This window comes from Strix uralensis, chromosome 14 (genome assembly GCF_047716275.1).
Source record: "Strix uralensis isolate ZFMK-TIS-50842 chromosome 14, bStrUra1, whole genome shotgun sequence".
Taxonomy (NCBI): Eukaryota; Metazoa; Chordata; class Aves; order Strigiformes; family Strigidae; genus Strix; species Strix uralensis.
Window position 1 is genome coordinate 1,978,987 of NC_133985.1, and position 22,862 is coordinate 2,001,848.

Sequence of the window (22,862 nt, forward strand, 5' to 3'; positions counted from 1 at the left end):
CCCGGCCACCTGCCAGTCGCTGCCTGAAACCCGGGTGTCCAGGGGAGCCTTTCCCGGGGGGCAGAGGGGGTCGGGTCCCACCAGCCCCGCTCCTCCCGGCTGCGGGCGTGCAGGGGGTCGCAGCACAAGTCCTGGGGGGAGAGAGGTTGCTAAGGCCTGAGGATACAAACTCCGGCTGGAGCCGAGCTGCAGACGGACGGAGGGATGGACAAAAAATACTCTTACCATAAATGACATCTCGCCTTTTTATAAGGTCTTTTGTCTTTTTGCGCAAGACTGTTCCGCTGCAGCACTCCAACACTCTGCTTCAAACTCATGAGCATCTGTTTCTATTTCACTCTGGAGGGATACAGAATATGCATCTAGACCACAAGCACATTCAATTGCAATTCTTATTAAATTGTCTCCCTGGAATTGTGTTGCTTCTGCCGCTGCTTTTTGAATTTGTATTCCCCATGCTCACTCCCGGCTGCCCTCAGACTGGGCACACTGAAGTGGCCCCAGAGATGCACTGTTTATATACTACCTGTGATCCTTCTAGAAATGTAAAGCTGCCACTTCACTTGCCGTATTGGCTAAATCAGCAGGTCTGAAGGGCAGGAAATTGGTCCCTACTGTGCCCATTTAGTGTGGAAATTGCAAAGTAGCTGCTCCTTTAGTACAACACCAGAACCTACACGCAATTATTCACACCCTACCGTACAAGGACATTTCATGGCAAACAAGAAAAATCTGAGATCACATAAAACCCCCAAGTTCTTTGCAATGCTCATTGCTACACAGTGATTGATATCTGCATGCACACACACTGAACATAACAGATACCACGGCTAAGTTTCATTTTAATACAGCAGCTTTAAATGCTTTTTAAATCTAGACAGTCTGTGAACTGGAAAGATATTTAAAACTTTAATCACTATTACACAATACATGGAAGCCTGTAATAGACTTCTGAAAAAGGGATACAATTATTTAGCACTAATGTCTGTAATGAATGATAAGGAGCAGGAGACAAAACACATCCTTTTAAAAAAGGAACTTCAGGGAAGTCAAAGATGAAGAATCAGCCAGACGATCTTTAAAACTTATCACTGACAAGGTCTGCAGCTGCCCCTTTTGCAAAGTGCTTTTAAGGACATGGGAGTGGACAAGATCTCACGGACCCCTGAGCCCAGGACCCTCCACTGCACGCAAGCTTTGTCTTCCACCCCGACCAAACTCCTCTTCCAGCACAGTGTCTGGGAGGCTGCTTCAGGACCACGCTGCTGCAGCAGTTCAAGAGGGTCCCCAGTTCCCAGCCAAGGTTTATGCATCGCTAATTTACAACTTTTCTTGTAAAAGCACTGGTGTCTACTCACCCCCAAAAGTTCCCCTTTCTTAGTCTGTACCTCCACTAACAATTATCTCTCCTTCCACTTCCACCTTGCTCAATGAAACAGCTAAGTGATGAGCTCCAAGCCCATTGTTCTGAAGGAGGACACTAATTAGACAGTAGCAAGATTTGTAAAGGCAGATTTCTTAAACAAAGGCTTAATAACAAATGTCCTCCCATTTCCATTTGGAGAAGTATTGAAATCATCAGCCATGAAGTTCTCCTTCTGTACTCCACAAGCCAAGAACATGAAGTTCCGGTTCTCGTTAGGCCAAATCTAAAACTCTCCAGAGACAAAACGTGGGGAGAGGGATGGAGGGGATGCAAACACCACAGTTTATACCTTTCTTAAAATGTATTTCTCTTACACTGATACGATACCCTTGGCTTTTTTTGCTGGGCACTGCAGCCTGCAGTGTCACGCTGTGGGTAAAGACAACCAGTGCCCATGCTATTAGCTGTTCCCTTCCAGCTTCTGCTTTCGGCTGTGGAAAATAAGTACTGGCTGCCTAGCAGAGTCTGCACCAACCAAAAGCCATCTTCTGAGATCCATTAGCACTGCCCGCACACTGCTGAGAGGCCCTACCTATCGCTGTTAACCCATCACACCAGACCATACCACAGAGCTGTTTCAACAACAAGCCCTACAGCCAACTTTTCCTATTTTCATTTTCCTTCTTGTTTCCTATTTTAGCCTCTGCACATTCCCCTAAACGCACAAAACCACTCTCGATAACACGAACAGCCACTTACCTTCTTATAACAATTACTCCCGTTGCACTGCCTCTTGGTAAGAGCCGTTTCATAAAGAAGTACACCTTGCACTGCAAGTCGAATGGTACCTAACGAAAACGTACAAAATACACACAGCAATACTTGGAGATTCACGTCAGCTTGTTTCTTACAGCCAAAGCAACCAAACGGACCATCTGCAGGGCAGCAGGTAATTCTGCTCTAGTTCCCGTCGGTCACCTGAGAGCCAAGAAGCCTGTTCTGTTAGTGCAGACCTTGCAACGTCTACAAATTAAAATGCCATTTCAATTATACACCTGTGGCCGTGATGGTCTTTTCCAGCAGCAAAAAGCTATTTCAAAGCCTATGCTGCAATAGAGCTGTTCTTTCTTCTTGGTTTTTTTTCTCCCAGGTCTCTTTTCCCACTTTGTTGCAACAAAGATTTACGTCCAGACCATTAGTGCTAGCTTGTCGTAGAGATTTCCAGCAACCACTAGCTGCAGGCAAGTTTTAAATAGACAATTATGAAAATCTGATGTAAAACAAAGTTCACCGTTCTAGTCTTTTCAGAGGCCAGAGAACAGACAATCAGTGAAAAACTAGCTTATTGATCCCTTTTCACCATGATATTTTGAGGTTACACAGCAAGAAGGTATAAGGAAACATAAAAAGACAAAACCACACAGGAGATTGCTAGGAGCCTCTAAGCCATACCCAGTAGAAAAAAAGAATGAAGCCATCTTATTAAAAGGGACTTTTTCTGTGCTTCAATAACACACCGTGTATAGCCTTTAAAGCACGTTAAAGAAAAAAATACAATCCAACAGATAAGCCTTGAGCACAGAAATCATTCTTTAGAACAAACCTGGGGAAATGCACTGGGCTGAACTTTGTGGAGATCCAGAAGGTCTGTGCTGCAAATCTTTCTGCTACAGGAACAAACACAATATTCTTACACTTACAGATCAAACTTTCAGTTCAAAATGAATCATGTTTCTCCTATGACACAGCACTAACTGTAAGGGAAGCTGTACACTGAAAATATAACAGATTTCACACAGTAACAGTTTTGATCTTTTCACATTCCAGAATGGCATATAGACATCAACACTCTGTATAAAAATCCTATCAAGTATAAATCAGACTGAAATAGAACCAAAAATGAAGTTACAGCTGAATTAAAGCTATGATAATAAATATTTACTAGATGAAAGCAAACCCTTTAGGTAGTAAAGGTAACTTTGTCACCATTTAGTTTACATCAATACGAACTAAACTAACCCAGCTGGCTAACAAAAAGTTAGACTGCCTATTTAAAATCGCATCCTTGGTAACCTGTACAACTTTCTCGTTCTTACAACACCAGGATATTACAATTCACTGAGATAGAATTTATCAAAGGTGCAAAGAACTTAAGTACTATAGTCTGTAACAAAAGGCTTTTGGGGAGTCCTGCTTCACTCTGAGGATCTCATTTCTGACTTCATCCCTCACACCACTCTGTGCCACCGCTCCCTCTTTGCTCTCCTCGGGAGAGGTCTGTCAGGGCTGATTCAACCACGGAACTTTGGCAGACGGTAACGAATGGAAATGAAAGCATCAGAGCAAGCGGATGTTTTGGGTTACAAGTACATACCAAAAACCCCACAAGAACATTTCTGCCCTCTGAAGAGTTACATTCTAAATCCCCAAGGGCTGAAAGCTCTTCCTCGGACCTCTGAGAGCCCAGCTCTGAGCTGTTCTGCTCGCTCTGCTCCCCCTCACAGCACTCCCTCATCTGCTGCCAGCCTCTGACATCATCAACACTTGCAGGTTAGAACTAACGAGAACTCCCTCAAGTATCATTAGTTATAAGGGGGAGGAAATGATTTTCAAAACCAATACCAGAAAAAAAAAACAACAGATAGAAGCTATCTGAAACCAACCTGTGACCTTACATGCAACCGCAGGCACCACGATGAGACAGATCAAAAATGAACAGCTTAGCAAGACATAAAGTTCATCACAGTTCAAAAATGAAAGAACTTATTCTGCAGTGCTCAGTTTATCAATAATATGCAACTTTATAACCAAATTCCCCTCCAGCCCTCTCACACTTCCATCAGCTTTAAGATGGCACAACCTATTAAAATACAGTGGCGTAAAATTCAGAGGTACCATATAATTCAATTACGCTCCCAAAAAAAAGGGATGGGTTTGAGCATCCTTATAAGGGTTAGTCGCCCTTCTGACAGACACAAGCAGTGGTAAGTAATTTTCAGTACAGCAATAACCATTTCACTTTATTTTCCCTATATATTGTCATAAATTACTATAAGGACAACCTAACAACTATTCAATGTCTTGAAGATGTAGGGCAAGATTCTGTACTGATGTAAACGAAAACACTCACACTAAAGTAAACTTTCTATGTCAAGCACTGTTGTTATAGAAGAAGAACAAATTTTAAAACCCACCTTGGGTCTGATGCTGCTGCATTCAGCCAGTAAACTCTTGCAGTTCTTATGGACATTCACTGCACAGTCTGAAACACACAAAAAAAGTCTTAAATTATTCTTGGGAGTTCCTAGGGAAAGAAAGAGTGACACATTGATTTTGGAAGAGATGCAGAGTAAGCTCAGGTGTTTCAGCGAGCACCCTTGTTGTGCATGTGCTGTTCTTGATTTTACACCAAATACTCAAGCGTTTTGGATAAGACTCAGAATCACTGATAATGCAATTCACACAGACACTCCTGAATGCACTAACAGTGTTCTGCCTCATCCCCGCCCAACCACAGCGCTGCTTTCCTCGTATTTGCAGAGGTTATTTCCATGCCTCACAATTCAAGATTGATACCATTCAAGGCAGCAGCAATCTATTGGGCTCCAGAGGACCAGCTGCCTTTCTGCACAGAGTATTAGTAGGGGCTGAAGGAACTACAGGAAAGTTCAAATCGCACCACAGAAGCGTCAGAGCGTCACCACCAGCAGAGCATGACCGCTTTTCCACCTTCACAAGGGAACTGTTTCCAGATACAGCAACTGCAGCAGCCCTCTCTCACCCAAAATGCATAAAACCATTAATAGCACAGTAAACTCCAGTCTCTTTTTTTCTTTACCCTAACTACTGCTTGAGAAAACAGGATGACAACTGGTAGTGTCAAATATTTTCTAGTCTTTCTGCCCACCTACAAAATAATAAAGGAGTGTCTGCTTATCTACATCCCACTGCTGTCGATAAGTTCTTTTATCCCGTTTTGGCGACAGTTTCTGGTGACCCAGATGGCACCTCGCTGAGAGAGACAGGAGGAGTCGGGGACCTGATTGGTTCCAGCCGGCACTGAGGAACTCTCTGGGATACCCATCGATCCCCGATCCATAAGGCTCTTTGCAGCATCCCCTGGAATTGGTAAGACACTTCTTATCTGGTTGGTTTGGGAAGTGCCTGTCAGACACGGCGAAAGCTGCGCAGGGTTGGACAAAGGGTACCCATTTGGTTTGGGAGCCGAGGCCTCTGCCTGTAAGACATAAGCAAAAGCTATTGCAGGGTTGGAGAAATCTGGGTATTGGAAAAACCTATATGCTATAGGTTTCTATTGACATTTGTATTTTGGTATTTAAGAAAATTGGAAAAAAATATAAAAAAAATGGTGGTGTTTGTGTGAATTGAGACATACAAATAAGTACGAAGCGAGTGCAGAGTTCGGATCCGCGGTTCTGTTACCCCGCGAGGGTGCAGCCAGAGAAGAACGAAGCGAAGACTGAGTGATTGTGTGTGTGTGAATTTTAAAATATTTTGAAATGACATCTAAACTAAACACATTTGTTCAAGAGTAAGAGCGTTAGTAATCTGGCTTTGGATGAAAAGGTACCGAAGGTTTCCCCATTAGGATGTCTGTTAACACACTGGGGAGAAATACATGATGACTTACATAAAAGTCAAATGATAGAGTATTGTAATTATTGGTGGTCTTCATATGTTTTGGAAGATCAGGAAGAGTGGCCTACCACTGGCACTTTGGAGGAGGATTTGTGAATTCTGGGAACCAAGATTTTAATGCACCCCTAGGAATAAATCAGTGTGCTTATTGCAGAAAAGGGCGGCACTGGAAACGAGAATGTCCAAGGATGAGGGGTGGTCAGCAAGAGGCAGCAAGAGTAACGATCCCAGATGAATGAAGGGGACCAGAGGGGAACCCAGCTGAACCTCTGGTTGTAATTAAGCTGGGAGAAAAAGAGGTTAAATTTTTAGTAGATACAGGAATGACATTTTCAGTATTGAATACCTGTAAAAGGAAATTGGGAATGAAAACAGCAAACATACGGGAAGCAACAGGGAAAGAAGAAAACAGCCATTTCTACAACTCCTGTATTTAAAATTTGGGAACAAAATAATTACACGTGAATTCTTGTACGTACCAGAATGTCCAATACCCTTGTTAGGAAGGGATTTGTTGTCCAAATTAAATGCACAGATTGTTTTTGAGGAAGGGGAACTCTTCCTAAGAATACCTGAGTCAAAGCCAGGAGAAATCCTGATGACACAAGAAAGAGTAAAAGAACAAGAAATTCCACAGGAAGTAGATCTAGCTGTAATCCCTACAGTATGGGAAACAGATGAACCTGGCAAATCAAAATTAGCACAACCTGTGAAAATAGAATTGAAAGAGGGTGCAAGACCAGTAAGGATTAAACAGTACCTGATTAAAACAGAAGTTAGACGGGGAATTAAGAAATGATTGACAAATTTTTGGAGTAAAAAAATCCTTGAGGAATATGAATCTAAATATAATACTCCAGTTTTACCAGTTAGGAAACCTTCGGGTGCATATAGGTTAGTACAAGATTTAAGAGCAGTGAATCAGATAGTTAAGGACATTTATTTTAGAGTAGCAAATCCATACATATTGTTGACAGCATTAAAAGACCCATCAGTGGTTTACAGTGCTTGATTCAAGGAATGCTTTCTTTTGCATGCCTCTGGAGAAGGGAAGCAGAAAATTGTTTGCCTTTGAGTAGGAAAATCCACAAACCAGACGAAAAAGAAAAAATGCAATTGACATGGACAAGGACTTAAAAAAAAAAATAGCCTGACCAATTTTGGAAATCAGCTGACAAAGGAGCTTAAAGAATGGAAACAGGATGATCCACGGCCAAAGCCGGGACACTTCTGCAACATGCGGACGACACACTGATTGCTACAGAAGAAAGATCCACCTGCATAAAGGTAACAATAGAACTTTTAAATTCTTTTTGGACTAAACAAGTACAAGGTATCCAGAAATAGAGCCCAAATAGCCAAGCCATTGTATGAAACTCAAAAGAACTTTTCCTTCATATGGGGCCCACAACAGAAACAGGCCTTTTAAAGACTTAATATGAGCTCTAATGAGTGCACCTGCCCTGGGACTTCCAGATTTAACCAAAGATTGCCAGTTGTTTGTTTATGAAAGACAACATCTTGTACTAGGGGTGCTGACCCAGAGAATGGGAAGTTGGAAAAGACCAGCTGGACACTTTTCCAAACAGCTGGACACTGTGAGTAAAGGATGGCCTACCTGCCTTCCAGCAGTTGCTGCTACAGTGATGCTTATTCAAGAGGCCCAGGAATTGACCTTGGGAAGAACAGTAACAGTCTATGTCCCACGTACAGTGATAACTGGTTTAGAACAAAAGGGGGGACTTCGGTTGTCCCCAGGCAGAATGATGAAGTACCAGGCGGTCCTGACTGAACAAGATGATGTGGTTTTAAAAACAACTAACCTGGTAAACCCTGCAGTTTTTCTAAGTTCTACACAGGAGGAAGGGCAGCTGGAGCAGGACTGCCTGACTACCACTGAGCATGTGTCGAGAGGATCTGAAGGACACACCGCTGGAAGATCCCGACTGGCAGCTACACACAGATGGCGGCAGCTTTGTGGAACAGGGAGTTCGATACTCTGGATGTGCCGTAACAACAGACAACTAAATCATAAAGGCAAATGCATTGTCTGGCACCACTTCAGCTCAAAAGGCAGAACTCTTTGCTTTAACCCGAGCTCTTGAATTAAGTGAAAAGAAGAAAGTAAATATCTGGACTGACTCAAAGTATGCTTTTGGGGTAGTACTTGTCCATGGAGTCTTGTGGAAAGAATGAGGATTATTGTCCTCCCAGGGATCAAATATTAAAACATCAGGATGAAGTTCTGCGACTCTTGCAAGCAGTTCAGAAACCAGCTCAGGTGGCAATCATGCACTGTAAAGCACATCAGGTTGGGAATACAAAAGAAATTGGAGGAAATAACTTGGCAGATAGGGCTGCCAGAAGAGCAGCAAAAGAAACGACATTACAAATGGCATTGATTCCAACCAAGACAGTAGTTCTTTCAAGGGAGGAACCTACATATTCAGAAAAAGATGATAAATCGGGGCAATTATTGAATGCTAGGAAAAATTTAGCTGGATGGTGGGTGACACCTAATGGACAAGTAATAGTACCACCTCTTCTAACGAGAGAAATAATTCAGATAAAACATCAGGAATGTCATTGGGGCGTAGAGGCTTTGGTAACCCTTCTAAAAAGACAAGTAGTATCATCAAAATGCTAGGATTAGCCAAAATGATAATTGCAAAATGTGATGTGTGTTTGAAAAATAACCCAGCAATAAAGAAAAGGCTCCAAATAGGTAAACTCAAATCTGGAACAGAACCAGGAGACTATTAGCAAGTAGAATTTTCAGAGTTACCTCGACAAAATGGGTATCAATACATTCTGGTGGGGGTTGATACTTCTACAGGATGGCCAGAGGCCTTTCCTTGTCATACCACTCAGGCAAAAGAAGCAGTAAAATGGTTACTATGAGAAATAATCCCAAGATTTGGAGTCCCGACTGGGATCTCTTCAGACAGAGGCCCACACTTTGTTGCTGAATTAGTACAAAGTGTTTGTAAAACTCTGCAAATTACTTAAGACTTACATACACCATGGAGGCCACAATCCAGTGGAAAATTAGAAAAAAAAAAATCAGACCTAAAACAGCAAATTAGCAAAATATGTCAACAAACTAATTGAAAGCGGCCTCAGACACTTCTATTGGCACTGTTGTAAATCAGGGTACAACCAGAAAGTGGCACATCAGTTAGTCCTTACGAATTACTATATGGGAAACCATCTCTGGAACCGAACCCAAATATGCATGTAAAATGAAACAAGATGTGTGTAATTATTTACCCTCCTTAGGGAAAACCCTGACTGCAATCCGAAAGGCAGTAGCGTGGAGCTGACCTCTATCCCTGGAAAATAATAAGGGAGTGTCTGCTTATCTACATCACATTGGTGTCGATACGTTCTTTTATCCCATTTTGGTGACACAATCTTCAAACAGTATTCAGAAATTTAACAAACCATAACAACAAAGAAGCCAGGGTTTTAAAATTTAAAATTTTAAAACTTACTAAGAGGAACTCATACACATATGCATATGTATGTATACACACACATACTTCTATTTATATAATATATAAAAACATATTTACAGATAAGTCATCTTAATACGATGAAGCCTGGAGGAAGTTATCAACTGCAATGGATCCCCAATGCCTTTGGTCACTCGCTCTTTATCTTCTTAAGAAGTTACAATCCTTGTAAATGAGATTCTCCAGCCACCACACCGAGGACACGGCGCAGTACCTGTGCCCGGGCACACAAATCCCCGTATAACTTCAGATGCGGTGCCTCACCTCCGTGGCTGGAGTTAGTCAGACAGCCCAACTATCATCTCTTATTTTGGGGGACAGGACTTCTGGGACTACAAGCCTCAGCTATGAAAGTCCCTCACCTCCTCCCATCGAACCCTCCGGACAGGCTCTCAGTTCACAAACCTACACCTTTCTGTTTCTCTCCCTTGACGGTTTGCACTCCTGCTCTCCTCTGTCACCCCAACTACTTGCACGGAGAAGTGGAGGCCTCCCATTGGAGTATGCCTAATATTGCCCAGATAGAATAAAGATCAAAGAAACATCTTCCTTTCATGCATTTTAAGCAGTGCACATGCTGTTTACACGATGGCAGCAAGTCCCTTAGGAACTGAACTTGCAGAACAAAGCATCTCTCTCTGATGAGAGTAGGGAACAAAAAACAAACTCAAAACTATGTCTGTTTTCATTGTCCTAGTTCCTTTCAGTCCAGCTGATTCCCCAAGCAGGTAGAAACAACTTGCAGAACTCTGGCTAAGCTGTTGGCAATCAAGCTCAATTACCAAAACATGGAGTTCGATTAACAGTGCTGCTGTGTTTAAAAGCGGAAAAAGTGTCACAAAGTGCACACAAGGAGAGCGACGAGAGCTGTAAATACTTTACCCAGTGCCTACCACACCGCTGTTGGGCCATTCTCTGGCAAGCAGAGCAAGCCTGCTCCTTGTACTTTTGTGTTCCAAATTACAGGGGAGCTCAGCGCTGCATAAGGGATCAGAAATAACCCCCAACCTCTGCTTGCTTGCTTGTTCTTCTTTAATATGCAAGCCCCAAACCTGACACAACTTCAGGCAAAACCTGGAGTCCTCAGCCAGTTATCACTAAGTGTAATGCCCCCATGCACACTGATACTAACTCCAGGCTTTGCTACTGTCAGGGCCTTGGACGGCCTGTAATTGAAGAAGATTGAGAAGCCACCACACCTACTCCTGCCCCTCAGGTACCTGAGGATTGCGAGGCCAGAAGCTTCGGAGCTTCAGGCCTTCTGACAGTAATTTGCTAAAGAGCCACTCAGTGAAATTTGTCTCCCTGTGAAAAGGGGCAGAAATATTCAGCGCACCTAACCTCCAGGGAACATGGAGATTTGTAAGGAGTAGTTAATTTTAAAGTCATTTGGGCATCAGCCACCTCATATTGAACTTGATTCTGTACCTCAGAACAAAGAATTTGTCCTTTAGACCAAGACCAGAATTTTTAAAGTTAATTTGGGGAATTTTTCTGTAAAGCTTTGCACATAGTTTTACTCACAGCTACAAGGGTGCTTTTTGTTGTTATGGTTTGTTAAATTTTGATCCTTATTACAACCTAAGGATTTGTTTTTATCAGTCAATGGTTTTTATCATAAAACAGTTGTTTTGATCATTCACCTGAAGGCCAGCTGTGCAAAGAAGTACCTGGAGGATTAATCTTCCTGTGACATCTTTCCGCCTTCCCACGTGTGCTTCCTCAAAATTCTTGCCCATCTCCTATTTTCTCCAGCAAGACTCAAAGCTTAGCAGGCTGGAAAAGCCTGACAGCTTGGGACTTGTCTCTGTCAACTGACACACACTCTGTAACATCAAAACAATTATTATTTACATATTCTTTAAGATTTTTGAAGAATTTTTTCTAGTAGACAAAACAGCAAACACAATATCCTGGCCCACAGTCCCAGGGCAGCAGCGCTCTCAGCTTAGACAGCAACAACTTCCCATCCACAGATGCAAAACAAAAAATAGCAACAGGACATTCCACACCAAGTTCTATAAAACAAACCAGGGGCACAAATAACCTGCGTTAAAACAAACAACACACAAAACCAAACCTCCCCCAAGAAAATGACACCGAAATTGATACATTTCACTCCAGCATTGGTTAAAAGCCAAAGAGCAAACCTAAAAGAGGAGAATACACTTAAAACCAGAGAGGTGGGAACTTCAGCACAGAATTAACTGCTGAAGATTCCCAGGTAAGCTGCAAAAATACAGAGGGAAAGATTTCACAACATTCATACCCTCGGTTCTGGGAGCTGCTGTGAGACTCTTCAGGCTGAGGAAAGCCAAAGCACAATTCACACAAGCGCTTAATAATCTTGAGAAAACAATTACACATGCTAAGGATACGTTATGGCTGGCACGAGAACAGAGCAAACGGAGATGAACAGGTTCACTAAATAAATGCCACTTAATCTCTACCACAGTTACTAGTGTGCATCTGTGTTGAAAGCCTAAAGACTACTCAAAAGACTACTCAAAAAAGTCTAAGAAGTCTAAAAGACTACTCAAGCTGTTAAAATAACTCGAGAGGCATACAGGCAGGTGTCACAAGGCACAATGTAATACAGAGAGCAGCTTGCCGAGAACCAGCTACCAATAAATAAAAGTACAAATCGTAACATGCGAAACAAAGAGAACCGTGGCTTGTTAAGTGCTTTGAAAATGCAGACCAATATGTGGGAGCATTGCTTCTCTAAATCTTCTACAAGGAACACAGAAAACCAGATGGGAGCATCTGTATATAATTACTCTTATATAATAATTCTTTTCAAATTCAAATTTCCAATTCAAGTCAAATGGACTTACCATTTGGCTTCCTTAGGTAACTAAGCTAAGAGAGCGTGTGATACTGCACGGGTATCCTCCAGTAAATTCAGCTGAATTTGTATGAGAGGCTCAGGAGCTGAGATTCCTGCCCCAGTGGTAAAAATCTTACATTCCTACGGGTTTCATGGAAATAGGCGGTCATAGAAAGGAGAGAAACCATGCATTCCAGCCTGCTGTAGCACAGCCCCAGAAAATGCACAGGAACGAGGGACATTATGAATGGTCTAGCCACAGAAAAAGTTTCAGTTAGATCTTTAATGTTATGAAATAGTGGAAAACATAAAACACAAAAGTATAAGGAGCCAGGTTTGGTGCTGCTGAACCATATACCGGAAGAGTTTACAAACTAAAATACCTTATAACCTTATTTTTCATTTTAAAAAAGGAACACACATATGTTTGCATCTTCTTGCTCATACCCTGTTATTCTGGCGACAAAAACAACCACCTTCTTTAGAAGGAAGCTAGACGATTTTGGGGTGAGGAGTATCAGAGGGGAAACCACATCAATCTCATTAGTTTAGGCACACTGGTAGGGATTCCTTCTCAAATTTGGCACTTAGCACTCCAAGTTGCTCTTTAAAGCTTGGCCAGAAATTCTCTCCAGCCCACAGGTTTCCTCATTTCATCTTAGGACACGCTGCTTCATTTGCATGCAACACCTCCAGGAAGCCAGACAACTCCAAACGTGTCAGTTTTACCTCAATTCACTTTGCTCCCTGTCAGTCAGATTGAACATAAATCAAAGTAAATATATAATTAAAACTAAACTTAAGGTCAGTTCCAAGTTTGGAAAAAACAAAGCTGTATGAAATCAAAAGCAACGCTAATACAGTTTAAGAACTGGAGCTCAGGGGTTGCAGCAGCAGCAGAATTTCTGAACACACCTTCTCCCCTGAAGAAAGCCCCAGGCTCAGAGCCCCGTTATTTCACCCTCCCCAGGACTCCTGCTGCAGGCAACCCCCACCCAGGTCCTCTCTCCTCCTTCTCCTTTTCCCTTCAGGTCTGACTTGGCTTCCAGCTTCCTGCTCTGTGCAAGCGTTGCTCACTCATCCACAGGCCTTACACCTTCTTACAGCAGTCATGTTTCAGTAAAAATGTAACTGCACCTGTACAGAGTGGGGTTTATTCCACCAGACTTTTCTCCCCCTCTCTGTGTCTGCCTGCTGCAGCCTTTCTGTCAATCTGGACTTTTAATCCCCTACCCAAACCCCACCAGAGACACTAATACCACTTTAAATACTACATAAGATACCAGATAGGCTCACAGTCAGTTAAACTTGTGAGCTTTAGGCAGTCCCTAACTTTCCAAAGAAGCCAAAGACAACACTCTTGCATACATTATTCACACAGGTGAAAGAACTGCTAGAACAGCCCCATCCCACAGGTCCTGTCTTCACCTGACTCACATTAATTTTTGAGCCTTGCTTTTAGGAAGCTGTGCTTAAAGGTAGCAGGTTAATAGACACCTATTAGCCCTCCAACAGGTCTGACAGGTGAAAAACCGACAGCAAAACCACAGTTGACACACACCACTCCCCAGACTCACCTCTCTGACAGCGATCGCGGGCCCAGCAGCGTTCAATGAAAATGCCATTTATCACAGTAGGTGGGCGGTTGCTCTTCCCTCTCACAGCTCCTGGACACACATCTCCACACTCGTCTTTGTCATCCTTGTCGGCCACGATGTAATTACCTCCTACAGAATCTAAAATCCTTGACCAGTCGATCGTGGACAAGCAACATAATTCTTTGTTCTTCTCAACCCGCACAGCGCCTCGAGGAATGTCCATCAGGTCACAGAGGCCCATCTCCTTCAGGTGAACCATCTCAAAAATGACCAGCGCGGGGTTAAAAAACAGATGAGCTGCTCGATTCACAGTGACGTTGGGAAAAGCCCCTTTAAACTCTCCAGGCCATACATGCGAAAAAGCAGCAAGTAGTCTGTAACCATAGTCAGTTTAGGAAAGCTGAGCTCACGGAAACCTTCAGGCTTGGTTTTAAACATCAGCAATATTTGTGAGTGGCCCCCAATCACAGTGCAGCTCTCAAGCGTGTTCAGCCGGGTCAGGTTGTTGCCAACGTCCACGCTTCTGCAGACTGGAAGGCAAAGAACAATGTTATTTACTTATTTAATAAAATGTAATTGGTTTAGTTTTCTAAATACACAGTTTTGTCCAACCACACCATAATATTTAGCTTCACTCAGAATTCACGACCAGGTCCTTTGCAGCAAAGCACGCTTCAAGCGCTGAGAAATGTACTGTGGGGAACATCCCCTGGTACAGGATTACAAAATAAGACCAAAGGGGTATTTCCTAATTTTTCTGCCATCTTGAGTTTCTGGATGTTACCTCTGTCACGACAGCTGTTGTAACACCAGTTCTTAGACGTCATTTGGCGTTTACAAAAGTAAGAGATGTCCACGCAACAGAGTCTGTTTTCTTTAGATCTTGCCAGCGGCACACCTACCTCATCTCAGATCGTGCAATTAATGCCAGGGGATTCGAGGAAGTAATTTAGAATGGCTGCAGGGAGGGGAAGATCGGAAAAGAGTAATGGCTAGGAAATGGTAGTGCCGCGGAAGAGAGCAGAGCAACCTGGACATACACACGCACGAGTACAGCCCACACTCCTGCCCAGGCTTTGCTGACAGCAGTCATTTACTACACTAGCAATTTTTGCCCTAAGCATTCTTTTCAGATTAGGTGTTTTTTTGTTACTATTTCCTCAAGGTTGCGAATCTCCCTGCCTTGACTATCCAGTCAGTTTATTTAGTAGAACCAGTAACCCAAAGACCTGGCAAAGTGAACAATTACATGAAGGTGAACAGAGTAATATGAATCCAGGCACCAGCAAAAGGAAAAGACGGAAAGCACAAAATTCGAATAGGGAAATATTTTTTTTAACTCTAAGCACAGGTAAGAAATCAAGAAAGAAATTCAGGGCCCCATGCCTGTATAGCACAAAGTCCCAGTGATAACCCTTTTCAAACCAAACTTCATAGAAACACACAGCTGGACCTTGATGTTCAAGGGAGAAGCCTGTGGACAGGCAAACCTGCTTGGCAACACAACGCTGCAAAACAACCATTCCCCTGTCCTGTTCAGGGGGATGCTTTTTCAATTATTACTTTTTTTTAGACTGCAGCCACTTTAGGGATTCTCTCTTTTGCCTACAGCTGAGACAGCCCACCCCTGCCCCTCTCCCCCCTAAGAATTAAAAGCACAAGACCTTTGCTCTTTTTGTCACTGTATGTAAAGCTCACCGACTACAAAATTACCATGCCAGAGCTTCAAGAACTCACCCAGCAATAATCAGGCCTTACAAAATTGATGTGGAGACAGATGTTTGATAGTTACAATTGTCTGACTCCTCATGGTTTTACACAGACCACTGCTGTGTGGCTTAAAAATAAATTCTATGCAAATTTGCTCCACTGCCATAAAAAAAAAATAAATCTGGCAACACTAATACAGGATCTGAAGCAATGTTATTGCCCAGTGGGATTTTCTGTCACTATATCCAAGTCGTTTCATAAATTGCTTTCTGGAAGAAAAAGCTAATGCACACAGCGCCTCAGAGATCAACTTTTTGGAAGTGCGAAAGGAAATCTGATGACCAACCACCACCAGCCTCTTTGCCCCATGAAAAACTGCAGCCAGACTGGAAGTAAGCCAGAAAGCTGTCTTGCTGCACATCCCAACTGTGGGCTAAAAGAACTGGGAGAGCAACAGATTCAGTTTAAGTACTCTAAATAGTTAATTTTAAATAATCAAGGTCGGTATTTCCAAGGAAGCAAGTGTGTGACAGGGCAGGCCAGCGGTTTCTTCGTGAAAGGAGGAACAACAGAAGGGCAAATAAAACTCAAACACTGCAATTCAATGTACAAGACACCGGTGCAGCTAAAGCTGCCTGATAAATGCAAAAGCCAACATCTTCCTTCTTATCTACTGCTTGCTGAGCACACAGGCCAAACACAGCAAGCTAAGGCGGTGCCAACGGCCGTATCCCGGGATAAAGTACTACCTGGAGTAATCTGAATGTGCACAGCCGACCTTAAGGAAAGGGCAAAAAATACAGCTCAACTCTACAGACTAAGAATTACTTTCAAGAGTAAAAGCTCTAGGCTTTTATTGTGGTTTAAGGCCACAAAATGCATCTATACGTAATTACCTGAGTCTTTCATCATTTTGACTAGGATTAGGTAAATCACTAGAAATTGGCCACAAGCTGTCCCCCAGACAAGCCCTTAATCCACAGAGCTCCCCCTGCTCCAGGAGCGCAGCTAAGAAGAGGCAAGTGAAGCTTGGGAGTAAACAGCAAAGCATCTTGAAGTGTTGAATAATCCTACCAATCTACCAGAGCTGGAAGTACACAGCCACAGTCCATCAGCTGTTTGCATTTTAGAAATATTTTCATATTTGTCACCAGCTCTCATACAGAATGCGTTATTTGTCACTAGTGCTGCCAGCACAGACCAAACAGGAGGTTCTACACATCCGGGCACACCAGGATGTGACCCGAGTTATTCCAACTCTGCTGCTTTCAAAGCGGAGCAACAGCAACGTCATGAACTGGCACACTGTCTGCTGGGCTCAAGGGGTCCCAGCACTGGGGGCTCCTGCACGAGGCCTCTTCACGGAAGGCAACGGCACATGCCAACGTTAGCCTGGAATAGAAACTTAGGAGACATTTAAAGCAAATCAGGGTTTTTTTCTGAAATAAACCACTGAATAAAAGGCTAACATAATTCTAAATGTACAAAGATTTAAAGGGTTTATACAGATTTTTCCACAGTTAGAGAAAATTACACTTAAGACTTATTTTTCATGTTCTACTTCAGTTTAGTTTTTAAGTGATGAATACCACCACGGTATCTGAGCTTTTTTTAACCACCTCAAGGATCAAGGATAAGAGAAAGGAGTTAAGAATATCTGAAAGAAAATCTGCTTTTGTTGGAGTGTCTCCATGCTTTTGAGTTCTGCTCAGCAGTTTGTATCTGCTGTTCATGCAGAAGCTGCTTAAGCCACCCCATAAATTTATGGTTACCAAGACAACAAGAAGCAGTTTTAAGCAAAGCAGTAAGTGGTTTTCCACAACTTCTCTTGACAGTATTTCTTCTGCAGGGGCAGGGGAATTAATCAGCAATTCCGTATGAAGGCTACGCAGGTTTGATCCCCGAAGGAGGAGAGCAAAGTTGAGCAGTCAATTATAATGCAGACAATCTGGTCTCAAAAAAACCCACATAAATCAGCTTTCAGGAAAATCAAAACCTCAGACTGATTCTCCAGTAGTAGGCCCAAAGCTATTGCTGGTCAAACTACTGGCAAAATCTCTAAATTCCCAAATTTCAGCAGAAACAGGCTCCATGTCCAGCAGCACAGCAGTACGCTGCCAGAGAGGAAACACTCCTCCAGCCCCAGTTACCAAGCGATTCAAAGTAACTTAAAAACACCCAAAACATCATTATAGACATGTTTCATCAGACCCCCAAGAAAAAAAAGTCCCAAGGCTTGCTTTTTGAAAACAAACAACAAAATCCCAAGATGCCAAAGCCTCTTCAACAAACTACTTTGGTAACAACCTTAAAGTACCGAATGAAGCAACCAGATCTATGTCAGAGGTTGGTTTTCAAGACAGACTCTAAGCAGGGCAATAGCTGGAACTTAAGCCTTGTTTATAGTAAACCATGTGGATACCAAACCTTAAGGATTCACTGCTTCAGAGCTCTGGCCCTTTAACCATCAAGGAAGACCAGAATAACGCAGCACTGCACAGAAAGATCACAAACCATTTAAGCTATTAGGCAATCCTGCATTTTTATAGTGTTCGCTGCCTACTTGAATAAGCAAATTATTTAAGAAAAATTACACTCACTTTGGTCAAGTCAAAAGTTTGCAATTCTGTGTAAGGCTGACTTTCAGAACTGGTATTAGGAAGCTGGAAAAAGGGCTTTTGGGTGTTTCTTGGGTAACTGCTGGGAGAGGAAAACATCCTGCCAAGTGACAGGTTAGGAGAAGCTGTTAGGAGCAGCTGTAAGACAGCTTCTAGCCTACTGGGGCAATAGTTTAATAAACATTCAAAAATCTAATCGTGAAATATTAATTTTTAAACTCCAGTTCTCCACCTCAGAAAACACGACGCTTCCCACGTGCAGATCAAAGGCAGTGAAGCGACAGCGTCCCAGGACCACGGGAGGTCACTCGGGGTAAGGGACAGAGGTCGATACTAACAGACCTCGTTACTTCAGAGGGAGCAGGAACAGGTTTTACACGTCGCCAATATCAACATCATTTATATTCTGCAAGACAGTCACCCCAATATTGACCTCCAGAGAGCTTATGGGTTTCACAGACTGTTCAGAGAGACAGTTAGTGCACTACCTCTCTTTTAACACAGCAAGAGGGCACACGGAGAGCTGACAGACACAGCTGTTGCCTAGTTCTGATACAGCCCAGCCCTGCTGCACTTACTCTTTCTACTTGATACTCTTGGAAGCAAAATTTCATTCTAGACCGAGTCTCTCAGCACCAAAAATTAACACAGCGTTGAGGCGGAACAAGGGAACAGTTTCTTAATGAGTTTAGGAGCACAAAAAAATCTGTATGAGCCAGAATTAATATATAAGAAGCAAATTATTTTGAAAGGCTACTACTGCAGAAATACAAAGTGGAATTTGTCCCACCTGACGATTTCAGTAGAGAGACCTCAGCCAGAATTCTAACTCCCACCATCAGCAGCAGGCAGTGGAGTACACGTGCAGCGCCCAAATTCAGGTGAAGAGTTTAGAAGGGGAGAAGCGTACTCTAAACTCTAGTGACTGTATTGATTAGTTTTCTGCTAAGCCCAGAGCTGCTCAGTTGGTAGATGCCTAAAACTAGGGGAGGTAAATCCCACCCTAACTACCACAGCTGATGACCTGACATGCATCAGTCACGTGTGAGATTTATTTCAAGAAGTCACATTATGTTTACAGAGTGATAAAAAAAAACCAAACACAAACCTGTTTTTCTTCACAGAACAAGAAATATGGATCTTCATCTTATGCACAGGTCAGGTTTCCTTTCCTCAACCCTTGCTTCTACTCCTCTCAGTAACTTCTGAGCTCACAACTAACTTCAGTCACATGTAAAAGAGGAAGAGAGTTCTCACACATCATATTCCTAAAAGATGTATGAAAACTGGGCATGGGTTAAGGAGGAAAAACTCAGCGTCTCCAGCCAAAGGGTGCTTTAAATGTGAACTCAAACCACCCACCCAGTTTGCCTGCTGAGCCACACACACTACATGCTGCCCAGCCTCTTACCAGATACTGTCTAAAAGGAGTAAAGGGAAGAGACAGGTACAGGGCACAAGAAAAACCACGTACGGTTGGCTCAGAGACGGGGGGAATGTTGTCACTGGAGAGCAGCGTTATCCTGGGGCATGTTTGTAGAGAATGCAGGACACAAATGTGCAAGAAAGCAGACTCCGTTAGTTCCGCTGCGCAGGGAACAACCTGTTTGCTCACGCCACTATTGTCTGTGCATTCCGAGCCCCGCTGACGCCGGCCTTCGCCTTAGCGTGCTGCTCTCCACCTGCACTGCAGCGCTGTGTGAGCTCATCATGCTCAAAAATCGGAATCAAACATCAGAGTGGCTGAAAACCTTTTCAGTTAGGGACCTTGATCGTCCAAATTGTCCACAAAATACAAAGTATTTGCACTGCGTGAATGATATAAAAATATTCCACCCCAGACTTTGGTTTGACATCTTGTGCATTGCTGCTGTTTCTCCATCCATAAATTGTTGAGTATATTTTCCCACCACGTAGCAATACAGCAAAGATTAGGGGGTTAAGATCGTAAACACGCTTGCAACCCAAAAAGCCAAATATGATTTAAATAGATAAATAAATAAGAAGCTTCACTGTAGGAGTAGTAATAACATTTTCAGATTAGGAGCTGTTGGACCAGAGCTCTAGACGTATTTATTATTAGTGCTGGATGTCAACTCCCTTTTCCACGTCTCTGCTGGCGAGGGGCAGGTTTGGACTCGCTTTGCCAGCTGGAACTTACCCGCCCAGGTTAAAGCCGTACCACGGGTCTCTCTCAAGGCTTGTAATTTTAAAAACACGTATGAGGAAGAAACTGGGCGATTTTTGAAATATGCAACTTGTCCGATTGCTGGGAAAAAGGGGCTGTCTTAAGGGTACCTGCTGCTTTGTTCTCTGAGCAGCAGCCACAGCTCAAACCAGCCATCGCTGCACTGTCTGCACTGGAACTGCTATTGCCTCTGCGGAGGGAAAGCTGACAGGGGTATGGGGCTGTCTGGGGCACAGGGGATTTACGTATCCAGGCAGCTTGCCTGACATAAATACTTTTATTTAAAAACAGCTGTAAACATCATCCGAACTTAAAACCTCTAACTAGAATCATTTCCTGAGCAAGTTTGTTTGACATGACCCATCAAAACAGCTTGTAAGGCTTAAACTCGTGTCAGCCGGGATTTAACAAGCTCACACCTCCAGCACAACACCTTTACACCCGTCTGGTGTTTTACCAGACCCCGTGCAAACACCGATCCCGACCTCCGAGCTTCACCCCCCGTAACACCCGTGGATTTGAACGGCTCCCCCGAAGTGTTCCCGCGGTTAAAGACAAACCCGCAGCCCCACGCCTCGCTAAACCCGTCTGGAACTGCAGCCGGGGCTGAAAGCGGCCCAGGAGAGCAGGGCCGGGTGCCACCGCTCAGCCCCTTCCCAGCAGCAGGGCCGGGGGGGGCCGTGCCCTTCCCCACCCCTGAGCCCCGGCACCGGGCGGCACGGCCGGACCCTCCCCGCTCCCGCGAGCGACAGTCCCGGCGGGTCGGGAGGCGCCGCACGGTCAATCCTCAGGCGAAACGGCGGGAGCTGCAGCCCGGCCCGGTCCCGCCCCAGCTCCTCCCGGCCGCCGCCGAGCCCGTCCCTCCCGGCCCGCTCTGCCCCGCCTGGGCCCGAACACGCCGGCCCCGGGACGAAGGTGACCCGAGCCGCTCCCCGCGGGAGGGCCGCGGGCCCCGCTCCCGGCGCCGCAGGCCCCGGCCGAGCCGCCCCAGCCGCCGGCCCCGCGGTGCGGCCTGGCGCGGCGGCCGCCCCCCCCACGGCTACGGAGGGTCAAAGCGCGGCGGGGCCGCCCCGCGCCGCCCGCCTCGGCCCCCCCCGCCGCGGGGCCGCCGCCGCCCGGGCCCCGCCGCCCGCCTCGGCCGCGCCCCCGGCCCCGACTCACCGTTCCCGCGGCTCCAGCCGCCCCGGGCCGCCAGCACCACGGCCAGGGCCAGCGCCGCCGCCGCTCTCGGGCCCCGGCCCGCGCCGCTGGAGCCGCCGCGGCTCGGCTCGGCTCGGCGCGTCCCGGCGGGGGCGGATCGGGGCGGGCGCGGGGCGGGTCCCGGCTTCGCACCGTCGGTGAGAGCCCCGGAGAAAGGCCCCGCGGCGGCCCCTTTAGAGCGCGCGGCCCCGCCCGGCCCCGGCCCCTCCCAGCGCAGGCCGGGCTGGCGGCCCCTCCCCGGCCGGGGAACAAGGGGCTGCCCCGTCCGCGGGGAGCGGGGCCTTTCTCAGGCACCCCGAGATGTCCCCTCCCTTCACCGCCCGGCAGCGCCGGCAGCCGAGGCCACATGGCAAAGCCCGCTGCCTCTCCCCCAGGCTGCCTCGCCCTGGCTGGCTGCTGGCAGGAGGGGACAGCGGGTGGTGACAGCCTGGGGGGACAGGAGGGACATGGGCAGGGACAGGCCCGGGGGGTGACAGGACGTCAGGCGGTGATGGGCCCAGGGCTGTAGGGGGGGACGCCACAGGCCCAGGGGCTGGCGGGAGGTAATGCTGTGTGGTGAAGGCCGGGACGGTGACAGGAGGGACACCACGGGCCCAGGGGGTGGCAGGACACCAGGCAGGGACAGGCCCAGGGGGTGACAGGACAACGGGCCTGAGCCGGGGCCGCGGAGGCTGAGCTCGGGATCGGTGGCCGAGCCGGGGCCGCGGGGCCTCTCCCCATCACCCCTCTGCTGGCCCGGGCTGCCAGGAGGAGCCGGGTGGGCGCTGCCACCGCAGCCCAGCTCCATCGCTGAGGGCCCCGGGCCGGAGGCGTGGCAGGGGCGGGGGCCAGGGGCTGGCAGATACCACCTGCCGCGCACGGCGGACGCTGTCAGGAGCAGGCGTCGCCGGGCCCAGCCATGCCGTGCGTCCATGACCAGTTCTCCTCCCAGCTGCGCTACGACACGGTCACCTTCAGCGGCCTCCACATCTCCCTCAACGACCTCAAGCGCCAGATCATGGGCCGCCAGAAGCTGAAGGCGGCCACCTGCGACCTGCGGATCAGCAACGGCCAGACCGGAGAAGGTGCGTGGGGCGGCGGGCACGGGGCCTCGGGCACTGCCTGGCTGGCGGCGGCCGCAGCCTGCGGGAGCCACACTCTGCTCTCTGTGGCTTGTCCCCACGGGGCGTGAGTCAGCC

General features: G+C 45.9%; 1 protein-coding gene across 1 annotated transcript; it reads right to left on the minus strand.

Moving 5' to 3' along the window:
* Positions 1-231: 231 nt before the first annotated feature.
* LOC141949936 (uncharacterized) lies at positions 232-22,471 on the minus strand. Its single transcript, XM_074884104.1, is given in 8 exon segments — positions 232-339; positions 2,126-2,214; positions 2,970-3,033; positions 4,561-4,628; positions 13,948-14,298; positions 14,301-14,498; positions 21,646-21,855; positions 22,069-22,471. Coding segments are annotated over 8 exon segments (1,476 nt in total). The 3' UTR covers positions 232-246.
* Positions 22,472-22,862: the final 391 nt, after the last annotated feature.